A 21,203-nucleotide genomic window follows, 5' to 3' on the forward strand; every position below is an offset into this window, starting at 1 on the left:
TGTATTGATTTTTTGTGGGACTGTTTACATTTTAAGGCCTTTGTTGTCTATGAACACACCCACCCACACACCCATGCATACCCCCCTGCACTCCACCACTGGGAGGTAATACAGATTATTGCAAATCCTCTAATGTTGATGATTGGGTTCTTTCTTGCGAATTGTTTCTATGAAGTTGCCATTAAATTGCTCTGCCATTATTATTGTATGAGGTATTATTGGTTGGGTTACCCCTGGGCTGTGACGGGCGTTTTATATGGTGGGTCTTATGTTCTCTCCCCACTGGCTATCTGGCCAACAGGCTCCACTCTAGTCTCCACTGGCTATCTGGCCAACAGGCTCCACTCTATTCAGTATCTTCTGCTGATGTGTGCCTGGTAGCACTACTCTACTCTTTTCCTTTCAGCAGGTTAATACCTGCCTGGCGCCCCAACAAAATCTTTATCTTTACGCTCCTCTAACAATACAGCTACAGAATTAGTATAGTAGGCCAATGTAACTTAAGGTTACCTGAAATATTTAGGACTAACTTATTCCTTGCCACCCATTCTGAAACTAACTTCAGCTCTTTGTCAAGTGTTGCTGTCATTTCAGTTGCTGTGGTAGCTGACGTGTATAGTGTTGAGTCATCCTCATTCCTAGACACACTGGCTTTACCCAAAGGCATGTCGTTAGTAAAAATTGAAAAAAGTAAGGTGCCTAGACAGCTGCCCTGGGGAATTCCCGATTATACCTTGATTCTGTTGTACTGGCTTTCATTCTGGAACACCCTCTGTGTTCTGTTAGACAGGTAGCTTTTTATCCACAATATAGCAGGGGGTGTAAAGCCATAACAAGTTTTTCCAGCAGAAGGCTATGATCGCATTGTATCTGGTCAAACAATTTTTTCAAAAAGTGTAATGGTTGGTAACAGGCTGATTGGTCAGCAATTTCAGCCAGTAAAGGGTGCTTTACTATTCTTAGGTAGCGGAAAGACTTGCCTCCCTCCAGGCCTGAGGGAACACACTTTCTAGTAGGCTTAAATTGAAGATATGGCAAATTGGAGTGGCAATATCATCCACTATTATCCTCAATCATTTTCTATCCACGTTGTCAGACCCCGGTGACTTGTCATTGTTGATAGACAATTGTTTCACCTCTTCCACACTTACTTCACAGATTCAAAATTACAATGCTTGTCTTTCATAATTTGGTCCAATATACTTGGATGTGTAGTGTCAGCGTTTGTTGCTGGCATGTCATGCCTAAGTTTGCTAATCTTGCAAATTAAAAAATAATTCAAGTAGTTGGCATGAATGAGCCATCTGATTCAATGAATGATGGAGCAGAGTTAGCCTTTTTGCCCAAAATTTCATTGAAGATGCTGAAAAGCTTTTTACAATCATTCTTTGTCATTTATCTTGGTTTTATAGTGTAGTAGTTATTTTTATTCAGTTTAGTCACATGATTTCTCAATTTGCAATAAGTTTGCCAATCAGTTGTACAGCCAGACTTATTTGCCATCTCTTTTTTTGCCTCCCTCGAAACCAGGTATTCCCAAACTGGGGTACGCCAAATAAAAATGTGATTCACATTATCAAACAGTCCATTTATATTTTCCAACGGGGCTATACATTTGGGTGAGGTTTTTTTCTCACCTGAGTAGCCTCATTTCCCTGCCAAAAATTAAATTAAACCATCTAGTGTTCAGCGAAATAACAACACAATGTCAAATACAGGTAGCCTAATCAAATACTTAACATCCAATCACATTAACCGTTACTCTCTCGTGGGAATTCCACTAACGGTCCATATGTAGCCAAACGTAGCTGCTGCTGATGTTGGTATCTGTACTGATGGAGCAAATGCCATGACAGGGAAACATAGTGGAGTGGTAACGCGCGTGCAAGCAGTTGCTCCCGACGCCACTTGGGTACACTGCAGCATCCACCGAGAGGCTCTTGCTGCCAAGGGAATACCTGACTGCTTGAAAGACGTTTTGGACACTACAGTGAAAATGGTTAACTGAACTCCCGTGTATTTTCTGCAAGATGCAATGATATGGGCAGCGACCATGTAACGCTTTTACAAAATACAGAAGCGCGCTGGTTATCAAGGGCGCAAAGTATTGACACATTTTAAATGCCAGAATTTTATGTAATTATGACATAACATCGAAGGTTGTGCAATGTAACAGGAATATTTAGACTCATGGATGCCACCCGTTAGATAAAATACGGAACGGAATAAACGTTTTGTTTTCGAGGTGATAGTTTCCGGATTAGTCAAAGGTATATGGTTTAGAGAGAAATAGTCAACACGTTATAATTCCTGAACTTGAAAGGGGTTCTATCGTTATTTTACCGTTCATGTCTTCCATAGAAAATGTCTTGATCTACTTCAAATAAGGTCTGTGTTTCGTGGAGGAGCAGACTGACAGGGGACCATGCAGACAAGCTCTGCTATCTGCACTACAACCTAAAATTTAACTGGGAATATTGAAGACCCATGAAAGCTGGTGGTTCGTTTTAACAAATGTTCTCATGTTATTTGAGACTAAATTGATTTTATTTATGTATTATATTAATTTAAAATAAAAGTGTTCATTGTTCATTCAGTATTGTTGCAATTGTCAATATTACAAAAATGTGTGTGTGTATGATATACACTGCTCAAAAAAATAAAGGGAACACTAAAATAACACATCCTAGATCTGAATGAATGAAATATTCTTATTAAATACTTTTTTCTTTACATAGTTGAATGTGCTGACAACAAAGTCACACAAAAATTATCAATGGAAATCAAATTTATCAACCCATGGAGGTTGTTGGGTGCAAAATGATCTCCAGCAGGCCACAAATGTGCATGTGTCTGCTCAAACGGTCAGAAACAGACTCCATGAGGGTGGTATGAGGGCCCGACGTCCACAGGTGGGGGTTGTGCTTACAGCCCAACACCGTGCAGGACGTTTGGCATTTGCCAGAGAACACCAAGATTGGCAAATTCGCCACTGGCGCCCTGTGCTCTTCACAGATGAAAGCAGGTTCACACTGAGCACATGTGACAGACGTGACAGAGTCTGGAGACGCCGTGGAGAACGTTCTGCTGCCTGCAACATCCTCCAGCATGACCGGTTTGGCGGTGGGTCAGTCATGGTGTGGGGTGGCATTTCTTTGTGGGGCCGCACAGCCCTCCATGTAGCCTGAGATAGCCTGACTGCCATTAGGTACCGAGATGAGATCCTCAGACCCCTTGTGAGACCATATGCTGACACATGCACATTTGTGGCCTGCTGGAGGTCATTTTGCAGGGCTCTGGCAGTGCTCCTCCTTGCACAAAGGCGGAGGTAGCGGTCCTGCTGCTGGGTTGTTGCCCTCCTACGGCCTCCTCCACGTCTCCTGATGTACTGGCCTGTCTCCTGGTAGCGCCTCCATTGTGTTGTTTAAGTGTTCCCTTTATTTTTTTGAGCAGTGTATATATAAATATATATATTTTTAAATCGGCCGATTAATCAGTATCGGCTTTTTTTGTCCTCCAATAATCGGTATCGGCGTTGAAAAATCATAATCGGTCAACCTCTAATAGGAAGAGCTGGGTTTTGACAAACTCACACTCATTCTTATGTTTAATAAATGTATCGTATAGTGTGTGTGTGTGACCGGCTTACAATCATGGCAAAATACAACACTTGAGAGTGCGCTGACCCTGGTGCTAGAGGGGGTACAGCTGGAGGTTGAATGTTTGAAGGGGTATCGGACTATAAAACGTTTGGGAACCACTGCATATACACCATACCATTTTTCTATTCCTCATCAATCCACGTGGATTCAACAGTTTTTACAGTCATTTTCTTATCGGGTGCATGCTTATTAGTAACTGGGATAAGCAATTTCATAAATGTGTCAAGGGCAGCGTCTGGTTGCTCATCATTACACACCACGGACCAACAAATATTATTTACATCAAAAACATAGGAATCACTACAAAACGTATTGTATGACCTCTTTTACACAATATTAGGCCCAGCCTTTGGAACTTTGGTTTTCCTAGATATGGCTACTATATTGTGATCACTACATCTGATGGATCTGGAAACTGCTTTAAAACACATTTCTGCAGCATTAGTAAAGATATGATCAAAATATGTTGATGATTTAATTTCTGTACTGTTTGTAACTACCCTGGTAGGTTGATTGATAACCTTAACAAGGTTGACGGCACTGGTTACAGTTTGAAGCTTTCTCTTGAGTGGGCAGCCTGATCACAGCTTTCCTCCAGTATTAGTTAATTAATTAACAGTGTCTTGAGTTTAGTTTTCCTGTTCAACAGTCTTGTAAAGATAGGGGGGTTGACTGGGACAGACAATGTAACATCCATAATATTTTGAGAAAATGTTTTTGAAAAACGAGCACCTTACATTGGATCATCTTAGAACTTTCTCTCTAAAGCTAACTTTCATCAAGGTTTTATATGGTCTATTGGTTTCTCTCTTTTAATTGGCAGAATCCTTTTTCAGTGTTATGATATTCATAACATCCATATCCACCAGTCCATCTTCCTGTCAACTAACAGAACTCTGCTGGTTGTCCTGGTAACAGATACCAGTGGGCAGATCTACTGTATTTGTTCAAACTAAACTACAGCACTTACTTTGATGTGTCAAATCTGATCCTTTCTTCTCTCCTCCTCCTCTCACAGTTCCACTCAGCCCCGTTGTTTTCCTGCAGTCCACCAGCAGCACAGACAACCTCTTCATACCCAGCAGTAAGGTGCTACCGGGAGAGGCACGAAATGGGGACTCCAGGAGGGAGGAAGGGCTAGCGTTGTCCTGGTAACCATAAAGAGGGGACACAGAAACATCATTATGGATGCTGATGTCACTGTTGTTATGAAGTGCTATACAGAAACCCAGCCCAGACCCCGATAGAGCAAGCTGTATGCTAGACCAGACCAAGCTGTACCATCTGGTGTTCTGATCTGGAGAGACTCTTCTCTGCCTCCTCAGCATCAGGATGTTGTTGATGCTCCCCAGAGGATCCACGATAGTCATGTCTCTCTCCTGTGTTAACGAGAACATCAAACCGATTGTAAACTTATGATCTTCTATTGCAATCATAGGGTCTAACAAGAGGCATGAATATGTCTAAAAAGGGCCTAAAATGGCCACTTCATCATGATTTTATAAAATAATGTTTGTGTTGAAAATGTGAAAGGGTAGTTTCACGAAATGGGTGCCTTTTGTGTCCCTTTGATATTTAATGTACAAAATATGCAACAATATTGAATTTGAAAAGCCTGCTATATTAGATGAGGTGCACTTTAATGTCGACCACATGGAGAATTCGATTAATCTCATTTAAAAGTCCCAAAAATATATGTACCAACAGCAGATGGCCCCTGAAACAATTCCTACAGTACAGAACAACATATTCAAGTGTAGAACTTCAGTAGAATGCCCCTTTAAAACCACACATTAGTTCAACAACAGTTTGTGCCCCTGTTTAAGACAGTACTCACTGGTGATAATCAGATATTCTGTCTCCTCCTCTTTCACTCCCAAAACGTCTTCCTCCTTCACCTTTATTGAGATAGCATCCTCTTCCTCTAGAGGAAGAGGATGCTATCTCTTCTTTCACTGTAACAGCCTCCTCTTCTTTCACTGTAACAGCCTCCTCTTCCTTTCACTATAACAGCCTCCTCTTCTTTCACTGTAACAGCCTCCTCTTCTTTCACTGTAACAACCTCCTCTTCTTTCACTATAACACCCTCATCTTCCACGACATTGTTCAGTCCCAGAGCTTCTTTCTCCATACAGCAGACCCCCTCTTCTTTAGCAGGGGAGGAGTAGTTTAGTGAGGTCATGGTCGGGGATGTTAGCTAGTTAGTTAGCATTAGCGACTAGCCTAACGCTAGGCTCAGTATCAATCTTAAACAAGTTTGCAAATTGAACAAGCAAATTAGGCTAAAGGTCATCAGTTGATAAATCAACAGAAATGTGTTTAAAACACTGAGATTAGCTAATGTACACAAACACGGTGTAACGCGTCAATCTATCGGTTTTATGTTGGCTTAGCAAGCTACCGAGGCGGTTGAAAGAGTAGCCGCGTTGTTGTTCCTGAAGAAGCGTCCCGTCCAGTCCATTATACGTCACCGCAAGAAGCATCACCTGAAAGACGCACATCGCCATCTGCTGGCTGGAGTGGGTAACGCAGTTTGGAAACAATAGTTATTACACTTTTGTATTGGAAAGAACGTCATAATAATTTATCAATAAGCTGATATATTTTCTCTCATGTCTTACAAATAATACGTTCCTGTACACAGACGTAGAAGCTTAATATGAATATGTAGATGATGAATAAATACATCTATGAATAGGTAATGTGTTAATACAGATTTGCTCTGTTTATTTTCACATTCGTTTTTATCTAGATGTGACGGTACTTTTACCTTAAAGTCACGCTCTATACAATACAAATCATACTGTAAACAATAGAGCAAATGCATCACATGTAAATAGCACTTGATTATCTGTGGTGCTTTACACTGAGTCTACAAAACATTAAGAACACCTGCTCCTTCCATGACTTAGACTGATCAGGTGAATCCAGGCTAAAGCTATGATCCCTTATTAATGTCACTAGTTAAATCCACTTCAATCAGTGTAGATGAAGGGGGGAATCAGGTTAAATAAGGAATTTTAAGCCTTGAGACATGAGACATGGATTGTGCATGTGTGCCATTCAGAGGGTGAATGGGGAAGACAACATATTTAAGTGTCTTTGAACGGGGTATGGTAGTAGGTGCCAGGCTCATCGGTTTGTGTCAAGAACTGCAAAGTTGCTGGGTTTTTCCAGCTCAACAGTTTCCCAAGAATGGCCCACCATCCAAACAGTGGCGGTCAGTGCCGTTTAAGATGAGGCAGGACGATTTGTTTATTCATGGCCTTATTTCTATTACAGCATATTAGATGACTGTCATTCATATTCCATTCACCCTGTTCAATGTAACAGCGATAGGTTTAGACTACTACATGATACTAACATTTCCCCTATACCCATCATGAGGTTGCTACAACCTAGCCTATGAATGAAAGTTTAGAATGTAGGTGCACACTGGTCGAGAGAAACATTTGAGGTGACAGACAGTGACACATGGACAGACACATTCAATACTGCCTTGCACCCTCTCGCCTGCATCTAGCTGAAATAGAGATTCTATTGGACAAATTCAGGTATGTTTATCCTGGTTTTGTTCCGTTTAAGAAACGTTTGTCAACAGAATCGGCTGAATGAATTCACCCCTGATGACGCGTAAACACAGTTCACTTTCACAACTGCCACGTTGTATTTCCTCTCACGTCAATTCGCTCACCTTTTCCCTTCGCTTGTGGACGTCAATGCACAACACATCAGCTGTAGGTGACCAGGAGAAAAACCTTTCCAAACCAAACCATTTCATAACTGCTACACACAGCATCGTTGTCACCATATTAGCTAAAGTAACGTCATAGTCAACACTGCTAATATAACTAACGTGTTAGTAAACCTGCTACAATCATGACAGAGCTCCTCTGTGGAGATGCTACATGTTTCATCATTAGATGCTACAGTCCTCCAACAATGAGTGTCATATGAAGCTTTACCACTTGCTCTGTAATAGGAGTAGAATTTTTCCTCGACTCACCTGTGTCCCCGCACATTGACTCTGTACCAGTGCCTCCTGTGTATAGCCTCCACATTGACTCTGTACCGGTACCTCCTGTATACAGCCTCCACATTGACATCTGTACCGGTAATACCTGTATACAGCCTCCACATTGACTCTGTACCGGTACCCCCTGTATATAGCCTCCACATTGACTCTGTACCGGTACCTCCTGTATACAGCCTCCACATTGACTCTGTACCGGTAATACCTGTATATAGCCTCCACATTGACTCTGTACCAGTAATACCTGTATACAGCCTCCACATTGACTCTGTACCAGTAATACCTGTATACAGCCTCCACATTGACTCTGTACCAGTAATACCTGTATACAGCCTCCACATTGACCCTGTATCGGTAATACCTGTATACAGCCTCCACATTGACTCTGTATTGGGAACGTTGCTGCACAGCTATTTTCAGGTCTCTCCAGAGATGTTCGATCAGGTTTAAGACCGGGCTCTGGCTGGGCCACTCCAGGACATTCAGAGACTTGTCCCGAAGCCACTCCTGCGTTGTCATGGCTGTGTGCTTAGGATCGTTGTCCTGTTGGAAGGTGAACCTTCGCTCCAGTCTGAGGTCCTGAGCGCTCTGGAGCAGATTTTCATCAAGGATCTCTCTGTACTTTGCTCTGTTCATCTTTGCCTCAATTGTGACTAGCCTTCCAGTCCCTGCCGCTGAAAAACATCCTCACAGCATGATTCTGCTACCACCATGCTTCACCGTAGGGAGGGTGCCAGGTTTCCTCCAGACGTCACGCTTGGCATTCAGGCCATTGTTCAATCTTGATTTCATCAGACCAGAGAATCTTGTTTCTCATGGTATGAGAATCTTTTGGTTGCCTTTTGGCAAACTCTAAGTGATCTGTCATGTGCCTTTAACTGAGGAGTGGCTTCCGTCTGGCCACTCTACCATAAAGGCCAGACTGGCAGAGTGCTGCAGAGGTGGTTGTCCTTCTGGAAGGTTCTCCCATCTCCACAGAGATGACCAGCCTTTCAAAGCACTTCGTGGCTACATACGTGAGTGCTATGGGTCGGTAGTCATTTAGGTAGGTTACCTTGTTGTTCTTGGGCACAGGGACTATGGTGGTCTGCTTGAAACATGTTGGTATTACAGACTCAGACAGGGAGAGGTTGAACATGTCAGTGAAGACACTTGCCAGTTGGTCAGCGCATGCTCGGAGTACACGTCCTGGTAATCCGTCTGGCCCTGCGTTGTGATCTGAGGACCCATGCCAAACCTTTTCAGTCTCCTGAGGGGGAATAGGTTTTGTCGTGCCCTCTTTATATAGCCCAATTATTTTTCACTCAGGAAGCTCCGGTAAACAGTGGTTGTTGTGCACTGCTGCCAACACCAGGCCTGGAGTCCATTTTGACTTTGTTGATAGCGAGCTGTGTTAGCTAGCTGTGCGGCTAAAGACGTAGCAGCTAGCTGGCTACTGATCAACCTATTGTGTGTATTAAACATTCATATGGGACTGTAGCAGCTCGCTAACTGGCTACTGATCAACCTATTGTGTGTTTTGAACATTCATATTGGACAGACTTACCTATAGAGTAGCACCACCACCCATCAGCCCATTCTCTTCTTGATGTCAAAGCTGCAGTGTATTGTTGCTATAGGAGTTTTTGATTAATAATCATAATCATTTCAAGCCACACTGAGATGTCGCCATACTATTCTTTTAAAGCCCCACGATGTAAGACATAAATCATCAGAGTGGGCCTCCAACTTAAATGTAAACAATGGAGCAAATGCATCACATGTGAATTTCACTTGATTATCAGAGGGATGTATTATGACATCATATAGAACTACTCAGACATTCCAAATATCACTTGATTATCAGAGGAGTGTATTATGACATCAGATAGAACTACTCAGACATTCCAAATATCACTTGATTATCAGAGGAGTGTATTATGACATCAGATAGAACTACTCAGACATTCCAAATCAGGCTTCATCCATATCATGAAGGTGGATATTGATCCAACCATTTCAAAAGTAATCACCGGGCTGATGGAAACAGGATATGCCTGTACACTTTTATAAATGCCGACAGACGATTTATTATTTCGTTTGACATGGTTGGGTCTTTTTGTCTCAGTAAAAATGTATAAACGAGAAATGGCGGCATTAATCCTTTATGCGCAAATATTGATTTAGTAACGATCATATCTTAGTTAACTTGGAGTCACGTGATGATATGTTGTGTGGTCCTCCCTCTACGATTTGGGAACACATGCAGTTTATTAGGCTACAGATGAAATAAGTTATGAACTTCACAGGGTGGTGAAACTACATGTGATGAGCTTGATGCTCCTTTCCAATACATTTTGTTGGTCTTATTCTGGTGACATGATGATCGATGCTTGGTTGCCATTTGACAAATAAAATAATATCTCTCTTATCCATAATAATCTCATCATGTAGGTAGCCTACCAGCACTGTATCTGTGAGCTGTTGGCTACAGTGCACTGGACAAGAGCACGTTTGCTATATAACTCAACGGTTTTTCAAAACCATCAGTAGAGTTGAAAATGCATTTTTAATTCAGTACATGGGAATTCAAAAGCAAAACATTTTGTTCAGTGCACTACTTCCTCACGCAGACTTTTATCCGCAATAAATCTGTTTGATGCAGACATTTCCAGTGGGAAAATGCGTATATTGTTTCATGCAGATTTGAGAATATTCACATGAAAATCTGTCGCAAATTACATGGAAACTTAGCTACTAAGGTGGATATTGATCCAACACCTGCCGCTTATTCAATCCAACCCACTGGGCACAGACGTCAGTTCAACATATAGTTTCAATTTACATTTCTTTGAGTCGTCAACTAAAGTGAATTCAACATGAAATCAACACAAAATGCTACCTGTCACTGGATTTAGGTTGCCAGTTGTGTGAAAATTAATAAGAATACCTGATGTTGATGGCTTTTTACAAATCCAATCAGTTTTCCACATTAATCAAACATCATCACATGGATATGTTTTGTTGAAATCAAATCAAATGTTATTGGTCACATACACATGGTTAGCAGATGTTTTTGGTGACATACACATGGTTAGCAGATGTTATTGGTCACATACACATGGTTAGCAGATGTTATTGGTCACATACACATGGTTAGCAGATGTGATTGGTCACATACACATGGTTAGCAGATGTGATTGGTCACATACACATGGTTAGCAGATGTTATTGGTCACATACACATGGTTAGCAGATGTTATTGGTCACATACACATGGTTAGCAGATGTTATTGGTCACATACACATGGTTAGCAGATGTTATTGGTCACATACACATGGTTAGCAGATGTAATTGGTCACATACACATGGTTAGCAGATGTTATTGTGAGCGTAGCAAAATGCTTGTGCTTCTAGATCCGACAGTGCAGCAGTATAAAACAGATAATATCTAACAATTCCACAACTAAACCTAATACACACAATCTAGTAAAGGGATGAGAATATATAAGTATAAAATAGATGGATGAGCAGTAACAGAGCAGCTAAGGTGCAATATATAGTGGATACAGTATACTGTACAGTATATACAGTTGAAGTCGAAGTTTACATACACTTAGGTTGGACTCATTAAAACTCCTTTTTCAACCACTCCACAAATTTCTTGTTAACAAACTATAGTTTTGGCTAGTCGGTTAGGACATCTACTGTGTGCATGACACAAGTCATTTTTCCAACAATTGTTTACAGATTATTTCACTTACCATTCACTGTATCACAATCCCAGTGGGTCAGAAGTTTACATACACTAAGTTGACTGTGCCTTTAAGCAGCCTTGGAAAATTCCAGAAAATTATGTCATAGCTTCTGATAGGCTAATTGACATCATTTGAGTCAATTGGAAGAGCACCTGTGGATGTATTTCAAGGCCTACCTTGAAACTCAGTGCCTCTTTACTTGACATCATGGGAAAATAAAATAAAATCTGCCAAGATCTCAGAAAAAAAATTGTAGACCTCCACAAGTCTGGTTCATCCTTGGGAGCGATTTCCAAACGCCTGAAGGCGTCCTCTGTTCTGATGAATCAAAAACAGAACTGTTTGGTCATAATGACCATCGTTATGTTCGGAGGAAAAAGGGGGATGCTTGCAAGCCGAAGAACACCATCCCAACCGTGAAGCACACAGGTGGCAGCATCACGTTGTGGGGGTGCTTTGCTGCAGGAGGGACTGGTGCACTTCCCCATGATGCCATCTATTTTGTGGAGGAAAATTATGTGAATATATTGAAGCAACATCTCAAGACATCAGTCAGGAAGTTAAAGCTTGGTCGCAAATGGGTCTTCCAAATGGACAATGACGCAAAGCATACTTCCAAAGTTGTGGCAAAATGGCTTAAGGACAACAAAGTCAAGGTATTGGAATGGGCATCACAAAGCCCTTAATGCTATAGAAAACATATAATTTTTACCCTTTTAAAAATAGTTATGGGGGGAGGTCCGGGGGATGTCTGTCTTAGAAAGGGTCATTGTAATATTTAAGATGTCCCCTTTAATGATGACCTAAACCTAAAAGTCAAGGGGTCTGAATACTTTCCAAAGAAACTGTAAGTGATTGAGGAGAGAGCATAATTGCTATATTCTAATTAAAATCATTGACCCATAAGGGAACATATGACCAAAGCCAGGCGTGACCCATATAGAATTAAAACAATATTCATCTTAATGAGAAATATAATCGAATAAACACGTTTGCAAAACCAAAGACATGAAAACTGGTGGGAACATTGTATTTAGCTTGGATTTCATATGGCCAGGAAGGTTATTGAGAATAACAATAGACAATAGTTAATGTTACTAGTTTAGGGATGAAGTTAGTGAAGGTTCATCAATGTTAAGGATGTTTTTTATTTTGACGTGGAAACAACGTTTATTCAACCAGTGGGAGGCTTGTAAATGCCCCCAGGAAAGTGGAATGAGGAACTCTTCATTGAGACAATCATGAAACAGCAATCTGTGGGTGAGTTGTAGTGGATATTATAATATAAGGATCTGCTGGAGTCCAAGTCAAACCAAGATTATTTATTTCTGAGCTCAGAGAGAATAACAGATTTTGGTATTTTATTAGGATCCCCATTAGCTGTTGCAAAAGCAGCAGCTACTCTTCCTGGGGTCAACACAAAACATGACACATAATTGTCACGTCTCTCGTCGGAAGGCATGGACCAAAGCGCAGCGTGGTAAGTGTTCATGATTTTTATTTAATCAAAAAACACTCGAACAAAATAACAAAGAGAAGAATGAACAGTTCTGTAAGGCAAATCAACTATACAGAAAACAACTACCCACAAAACACAGGTGGAAAAGGCTGCCTAAGTATGATTCCCAATTAGAGACAACGATAGACAGCTGCCTCCGATTGGGAACCACACTCGGCCAAAAACAAAGAAATAGAAAACATAGAAATAAAGAAACTGGAATTTCCACTCGAGTCACACCCTGGCCTAACCAAAATCATTTTGTAAAAGGCACACGTAGCCTACATATCAATGCATACACACAAACTATCTAGGTCAAATAGGGGAGAGGCGTTGTGCCTGTGAGGTGTTGCTTTATCTGTTTTTTGAAACCAGGTTTGCTGTTTATTTGAGCAATATGAGATGGAAGGAAGTTCCATGCAATAAGGGCCCTATATAATACTGTACGCTTTCTTGAATTTGTTCTGGAAACTTGGGGACTGTGAAAAGACCCCCGGTGGCATGTCTGGTGGGATAAGTGTGTGTGTCAGAGCTGTGTGTAAGTTGACTTGTAAGAACTTTGATGATAACTGTACATTATAGGAGCACCTGTGATGACAAAAGTACAATGATTCATGTGTTGCTTTAGCTTGAGATTAAGAATCAGTGGTTGACACCTTGCAAGTGCATGAAAAGGTCAACTGTACAAAGTCAGATGTCTGCGTGTTGAAACTATATTTTAGGTAACAGATGGATAAAGGGAACTAAGAGTTCCTGTTGATACTATGTTCCAGTCTTACTTCCAGTCTGACATGATAGCAATAAGGGGAAGAGTGATTGGGAAACTAACTGCCAATAACGCAACAAGCTGAACTCCGCCTAGCAGAGACATCTTTGTATTAACAACTATTAATTATGAGCTTTTATGGTATTAAAGTTAAGGGACATCACCCTGGGCGGGGTGATCCTCAGTAGGGGATAAAAAGGGAAAACACTATCTTTTGAACTGAGTGTCTTGCTTACAAATTGCTGTAAGTGTAAACTCCGGGTTGCAATCCTTATTAAACAAACTAACCTCTGATCAAATACGGATTTCCTGTGGTCTCTTCTGTGCACATAGGGCAGAATTCCCTTACAGACTATGCAAACAATTTGGGATTTCCAACACATTAATGTTTCTTATAAAAATAAGAAGCGATGCAGTCAGTCTCTCCTCAACTCTTAGTCAAGAGAGACTGGCATGCATAGTATTAATATCAGTCCTCTGATTACAATTAAGAGCAAAACGTGCCGCTCTGTTCTGGGCCAGCTGCAGCTTTACTAGGTCTTTCCTTGCAGCACTGGACCACACGACTGGACAATAATCAAGATTAGACAAAACTAGAGCCTGCAGAACTTGCTTTTTGGAGTGTGGTGTCAAAACAGCAGACCATCTCTTTGAGGCTAGACCTCTCCCCATCTTTACAACCACTGAATCTATATGTTTTGACCATGACAGTTTACAATCTAAGGTAATGCCAAGTAATGTAGTCTCCTCAACTTGTTCAACAGCAACACAATTCATTACCAGATTCAGCTGAGGTCTAGAACTTAAGGAATGATTTGTACCAAATACAATGCTCTTAGTTTTAGAGATGTTCAGTACCAGTTTATTACTGGCCACCCATTCCAAAACAGACTGCAACTCTTTGTTAAGTGTTTCAGTGACATCATTAGCTGTGGTTGCTGATGCGTATATGGTTGAATAATCAGCATACATGGACACACATGCTTTGTTTAATGCCAGTGGCAGGTCATTGGTAAGAATAGAAAAGAGGGCCTAGAGAGCTGCCCTGAGGTACATTACACGTTATATGTTTGACATTAGAGAAGCTTCCATTAAAAACCCTCTGAGTTCTATTAGGTTGATAGCACTGAATCCACGATATGGCAGAGGTTGAAAAGCCATAGCACAGACATTTTTAAACAACAGGTTATGGTCAATAATATCAAAGGCTGCACTGAAATCTGCACAATCATCAGTCATTTGTGTCAGTACGTACATGTTGAGTGTCCTTCTCTATAAGCATGCTGAAAGTCTGTTGTTCATTTGTTTACAGAGAAATAGCATTGTATTTGGTCAAACACAATTTTTTTCAACAGTTTGCTAAAAGCTGGCAGCAAGCTTATATGTCTGCTGTTAGAACCAGTAAAGGCCGCTTTACCACTCTTGGGTAGTGGAATTACTTTGGCTTTCCTCCAGGCCTGAGGACAAAGACTTTCCTCTAGACTCAGATTAAAAATATGACAGATAGGAGTGGCTATAGAGTCAGCTACCGCCTCAGTAGCTTTCCATCTAAGTTGTCAATGCCAGGAGGTTTGTCATTATTGATCGATAACAATTTTTCCACCTCTCCCACACTAACTTTACAACATTCAATACTTGCACTGCTTTTCTTTCATTCTGTTTTTTTACAAGTTTTTTTTCCATCATTCCTTATATCATTGATCTTGGCTTCCTAATAAAGTTTATTGTTTTTGTTGAGTTTGGTCACATCATTTCTCAATTTGCAGTACGTAAGCCACCCAGATGTGCAGCCAGACTTATTAGCCACTCCTTTTGCCCCATCTCCTTCAACCATACAGATGGCCATTTCCTCATCAATCCATGTAGCCTTAACAGCTCTAACAGTCAGTATTTTAACAGGTACAGGTTTATCAATAATTGGAAGAAGCAATTTCATATGATAAAAACAGGTAAACACATTATCAGTCAGATGTGAAATATCAATATACATGCTAAGAGAAGTAATTTCTCTCTCCTGTGTGTATTCTCTCATGCCGTTTCAGCTCCCCGAAATGGTTAAAACTCTTTCCACACTGGGAGGAGTGGTAAGGCTTCTCCCCTCTGTGCATTTTCTGTGTTGGTTCAGGTTGCTTTTCTGGTTAAAACTATTTCCACACTGGGAGCATTGGTAAGGCTTCTCCCCTGTGTGTGTATTCTCTCATGTGTTTTCAGCTGCCTTGACTGGTTGAAACACTTTCCACACTGGGAGCAGTGGTAAGGCTTCTCCCCTGTGTGTATTCTCTCATGCCTTTTCAGCTCCCCTGAATGATTAAAACTCTTTCCACAATGGGAGCAGTGGTAAGGCTTCTCCCCTGTGTGTATTCTCTCGTGAGTTTTCAGGTTCCCTGAAACATTAAAACTCTTTCCACACTGGGAGCAATGGTAAGGCTTCTCCCCTGTGTGTATTCTCTCGTGTTGTTTCAGCTCCCCTGACTGGCTAAAACTCTTTCCACACTGGGAGCAATGGTAAGGCTTCTCCCCTGTGTGTATTCTCTCATGTCTTTCCAGGTTCCCTGAATCGTTAAAACTCTTTCCACACTGGGAGCAATGGTAAGGCTTCTCCCCTGTGTGTATTCTCTCCTGCCGTTTCAGCTGCCCTGACTGGTTGAAACACTTCCCACACTGGGCGCAGTGGTAAGGCTTCTCCCTGTGTGTGTTCTCTCATGTTGTTTCAGATCCATAAGAAGTTACAACCCTTTCCACACTGGGCGCAGTGGTAAGGCTTCTCCCCTGTGTGTATTCTCTCGTGCTGGTTCCGGAGTCCTTTAGAGTTAAAACTCTTTCCACACTGAGAGCAGTGGTAAGGCTTCTCCCCTGTGTGTATTCTCTCATGAGCTTTCAGGTATGCTATAAATTTAAAACTCTTTCCACACTGGCGCAGTGGTAAGGCTTCTCCCCAGTGTGTATTTTCTCATGTTGTTTAAGGTCCCATAACCGGTTACAACCCTTTCCACTGTGGGAACACTGGTGTCTTCTTGCTGGTTTGGACGTCCCTGGCTCTGGTTCTCAGAGTCTGGTCTTTCTCCTGCCAAAGACAGTGTTAAAAAATTGAGACCTGAATGAAACCTTCACATGATAAAACGGCCTTGCTACAAGGGTAAATCCTAATCAGATCCCTCAATAATCTGAGGCCAGTTTTAACAATCTTAGTGACATTACTTATTTTATTTATCCTGTTTTACAAGTCACAACACAAAAAACTAAACAGTTCTAGGATACTGAAGACACAGACGTCGCTGGATTCCAATCAGCAGGTGGTTCTAAATATATAACTTTCATAGCTGTATGATACAGAATGCGACCTACACACTTCCTTAAACATAAAATAAGTAAAGAAGTAATTTTGTGTGGAAGTCCAAAACTTGTTTTTACGTCGAGCCATGCTGGTTAGGCATTAATAACTTTTGTTATTGACCAAATACTTATTTTCCACCATAATTTGCAAATAAATTCATTAAAAACCCTACAATGTGATTTTCTGGATTTTTTTTCCTCATTTTGTCTGTCATAGTTGAAGTGTACCTATGATGAAAATTACAGGCCTCTCTTATCTTTTTAAGTGGGAGAACTTGCACAATTGGTGGCTGACTAAATACTTTTTGGCCCCACTGTATGTATTGCTAATTTCATGTGGTGTTTTTGTTCTGATTGGGATCGTGGGAATTCTGTGAGAGGATAGGGTGCCATCTTCATGATCTGGTAACTTTTCCTAGAGGTCGCCAGTAGAATAAGGGAGTATGGACTCATTTAGAAAATGTCTTTTTTTAGCAGTAACATTGTTATGCTTTTTGACATTTGTCTTAGAGATGTTATTAAGAAAATGTTAATGTCATAATTCGTCATATAGTCAATGTTTGTCTAGTTTCCTGAAACAGAAATGTAATGAACTGTTGTTATGATCTGTGTTTTTTTGAGGTTATCATGGAAGGTGACGTCAGATCGTGTTTTATTGCATAGTGGAAATAATTTGACCATAGACAGTGTGTGTTAACCTCAAAACCCTCCCTAACCGGCTGAAAGAGCGACAAAAGGCGTTCAATGAGAGAGACAGTGACCACTCCTATCTGAGTCCGAGCCATAAACCAGGGCCGGAGTGCTGAGAGCGCGTGTGGCGTGAACGTGGAGTGAGCGTGGAGAGAGAGAACAAGCTCAGGTGAGAGACTTGTGTACGTGGCAGAAACGGAAGTATCTACTTGGACATTAAAATCGGGACATTATCAAGGGCCATGAAATGTGACAGGCAAAAGTTACATTGGCCGTTGGGAAAATGAACTGTAAACGATATCTGAAGAAGACCCGCTAGAATGATAAGTGCCGGGTGAAGGACAGGGGGGGTGGCCCTGCTAACTATTTAAACTAACATGCATTGAGATACGGATCTTTCTTCACCAGGCCACTCATGACAGGAAAACAGGGACAAAGGGGGGCTGTAATGAGAAGAGGTATGACCGGCAATAAAAGGTTGTTTATAAATGTTCTAACAGGGATGATCTGTGCTAAGTTTGTTGTGTGATTATAGATGGGAAAGGCATTTTGTTGTGTGATGATAGATGGGAAAGGCATTTTGTTGTGTGATGATAGATGGGAAAGGCAGTTTGTTGTGTGATGATAGATGGGAAAGGCAGTTTGTTGTGTGATGATAGATGGGAAAGGCATTTTGTTGTGTGATCATAGATGGGAAAGGCAGTTTGTTGTGTGATGATAGATGGGAAAGGCAGTTTGTTGTGTGATGATAGATGGGAAAGGCAGTTTGTTGTGTGATGATAGATGGGAAAGGCAGTTTGTTGTGTGATTATAGATGGGAAAGGCAGTTTGTTGTGTGATGATAGATGGGAAAGGCAGTTTGTTGTGTGATGATAGATGGGAAAGGCATTTTGTTGTGTGATCATAGATGGGAAAGGCATTTTGATGTGTGATCATAGTTCGGAGGCCAAAAGTCTCTGAATTTGTACACCTCGCAGTGACTGTCTGTTCATTTGTTTGTTTGTTTAATTCATGTTTTATAATCTTTTTTTATTTTTTTTATTCGTGTTTTATTATCATTGTTTATACATTTATTAGTAATTTCCAAGTTTATATGAATTGAACATTAGGATGTTCAAGAGGACGGACTGTTGGGTTTGACATTTTGAACATTGAGATATTAAATAAATGATAGAAAAGAAGCATAGAATCAAATGAGAAAGTTAAGGGTTCTCTGTGGAAAGCCAGAAGGCTTTGGAATGTGTTTAATGGAGGAGAGAAGAGCAACGTGTTGATATAGGGAAGACAGATGGATATCTGTGGATTAGGTGAAGGAGTGGTTGAGGTCAGGAGATGAGGGGAGAGGTCAGTTCCCCTTAAGGGGGTAATAAAGGTTTGGCATCCTGTTACCCTTTTAACTCTTTTCCTGTTAAACCATAAGAAGGATTGGAGAGAAGGAGGAGCGTCTTAAGTGGGATATATATCTGGATGGGACACATGTTGAGTTGTCTGAATTACATATGTACAGAACCTTTGGTAAGAATTAAACTTGGGTAAAAGCTTCTCTAGTGTCCGTGGGTTATTTACTCTGAAAAATAAGAACCTAACAAACTCTGCATCCGAAGTAACTCTGGGCCTTACATTCCTGTAGTGGTCCTCATGAAAGCCAGTTTCATCACAATGCTTGATGCGACTTCAAGGACTTTCAAAGTCCTTGAAATGTTCCTGATTGACTGACCTTCATATCTTAAAGGGAATGATGGACTGTCATTTCTCTTTGCTTATTTGAGCTGTTCTTGCCATAATATGGAGGTGGTCTTCTACCAAATAGGGCTATCTTCAGTATACCACCCCTACCTTGTAACAACAACTGACTGGCTCAAAAGCATTGAGGAAATAAATTCCACAAATTAACTGCTAACAAGGTACACCTATTCATTGAAATGCATTCCAGCTGACTACCTCATGAAGCTGGTTGAGAGAATGCCAAGAGCGTGCAAAGCTGTCATCAAGGCAAAGGGTGGCTACTTTGAAGAATCTGAAATAATATATATTTTGATTTATTTAACACTTTTTTGGTTACTACATGATTCCATATGTGGTATTTCATAGTTTTGATGTCTTCACTATTATTCTGCAATGCAGAAAATAGTAAAATGTAAGAAAAACCCTTGAATAAGTAGGTGTTCTAAAACTTTTGACCAGTAGTGTAGAATAATATATCTGTAGATCAGATGTTAATGAAGCAATACAGACCACATTGAAATGTCTGGAGTTTAGTTTGTGTGTTCTAGAGTCTTGTAAAGATAGGGGGGGTTGACTGGGACAGACAATGTAATATCCATAATGTTTTAAGGAAAAGGTTTTGTAAAACATGCACCTTACATCAGATCATCTTGAAACTTTCTCTCTAAATCTAACTTTCATCAAGGTTTTATATGGTCTATTGGTTTCTCTCTTTTCATTGGCAGAATCCTTTTTCAGTGTTATGATATTCATAACATCCATATCCACCAGTCTATCTTCCTGTCAACTAACAGAACTCTGCTGGTTGTCCTGGTAACAGATACCAGTCTATCTTCCTGTCAACTAACAGAACTCTGCTGGTTGTCCTGGTAACAGATACCAGTGGGCAGATCTATTGTATTTGTTCAAACTAAACTACAGCACTTACTTTGATGTGTCAAATCTGATCCTTTCTTCTCTTCTCCTCCTCTCACAGTTCCACTCAGCCCCGTTGTTTTCCTGCAGTCCACCAGCAGCACAGACAACCTCTTCATACCCAGCAGTAAGGTGCTACCGGGAGAGGCACGATACAGGGACTCTGGGAGAGAGGAGGGGCTAGCGTTGTCCTGGTAATCATAAAGAGGGGACACAGACACATATCATTATGGATGCTGATGTCACTGTTGTCATAAAGTGCTTTACAGAAACCCAGCCCAGACCCAGACGGAGCAAGCTGTATGCTAGACCAGACCAAGCTGTACCATCTGGTGTTCTGATCTGGAGACTCTTCTCTGCCTCGTCAGCATCAGGATGTTGTTGAGGCTCCCCAGAGGATCCACAATAGTCATGTCTCTCTCCTGCGTGAATGAGAACATCAAACAGATGGTAAACTTATGACTGTCTATTACAATCACAGAGTCTTACAAGAAGCATGAATATGTCTAAAAAGGTGCTAAAATGACCACTTTCATCTTGATTTCCGAAAAAATTATTTGTGATGCAAATGTAAAAGGGTTGTTCCACAAAATGGGTTCCTTTTGCATCCCTTTGATATTTTAACATATTCACCAATATTGCATTTTAAAAGACTGTTATACTAGATGAGGGGAACTGTAATGTAAACCAAATTGAGAATTCAATACATCTAATTGAAAAGTCCCCAAAATGTATGAACCAATGGCAGATTGCCCCTTAAAGAATTCCTACCTTACTGAACAACATATTCAAGTGTAGAACTTCAGTAGAATGCCCCTTAAAAACCCCACATTAGTTCAACAA

General features: G+C 40.9%; 1 protein-coding gene across 1 annotated transcript in view; it reads right to left on the minus strand.

The window, feature by feature from the left end:
• The window catches only part of LOC120023442, a gene marked incomplete at both ends in the record, with an annotated part of 359,115 nt that overhangs the window by 146,712 nt on the left and 191,200 nt on the right, over nt 1–21,203 (minus strand). Inside the window, 2 exon segments of the mRNA XM_038967467.1 lie at nt 15,913–16,333; nt 16,428–16,597. Coding sequence (XP_038823395.1) covers nt 15,913–16,333; nt 16,428–16,597 — 591 coding nt within the window.

Source organism: Salvelinus namaycush, chromosome 2, assembly GCF_016432855.1.
Source record: "Salvelinus namaycush isolate Seneca chromosome 2, SaNama_1.0, whole genome shotgun sequence".
Classification (NCBI taxonomy): domain Eukaryota; kingdom Metazoa; phylum Chordata; class Actinopteri; order Salmoniformes; family Salmonidae; genus Salvelinus; species Salvelinus namaycush.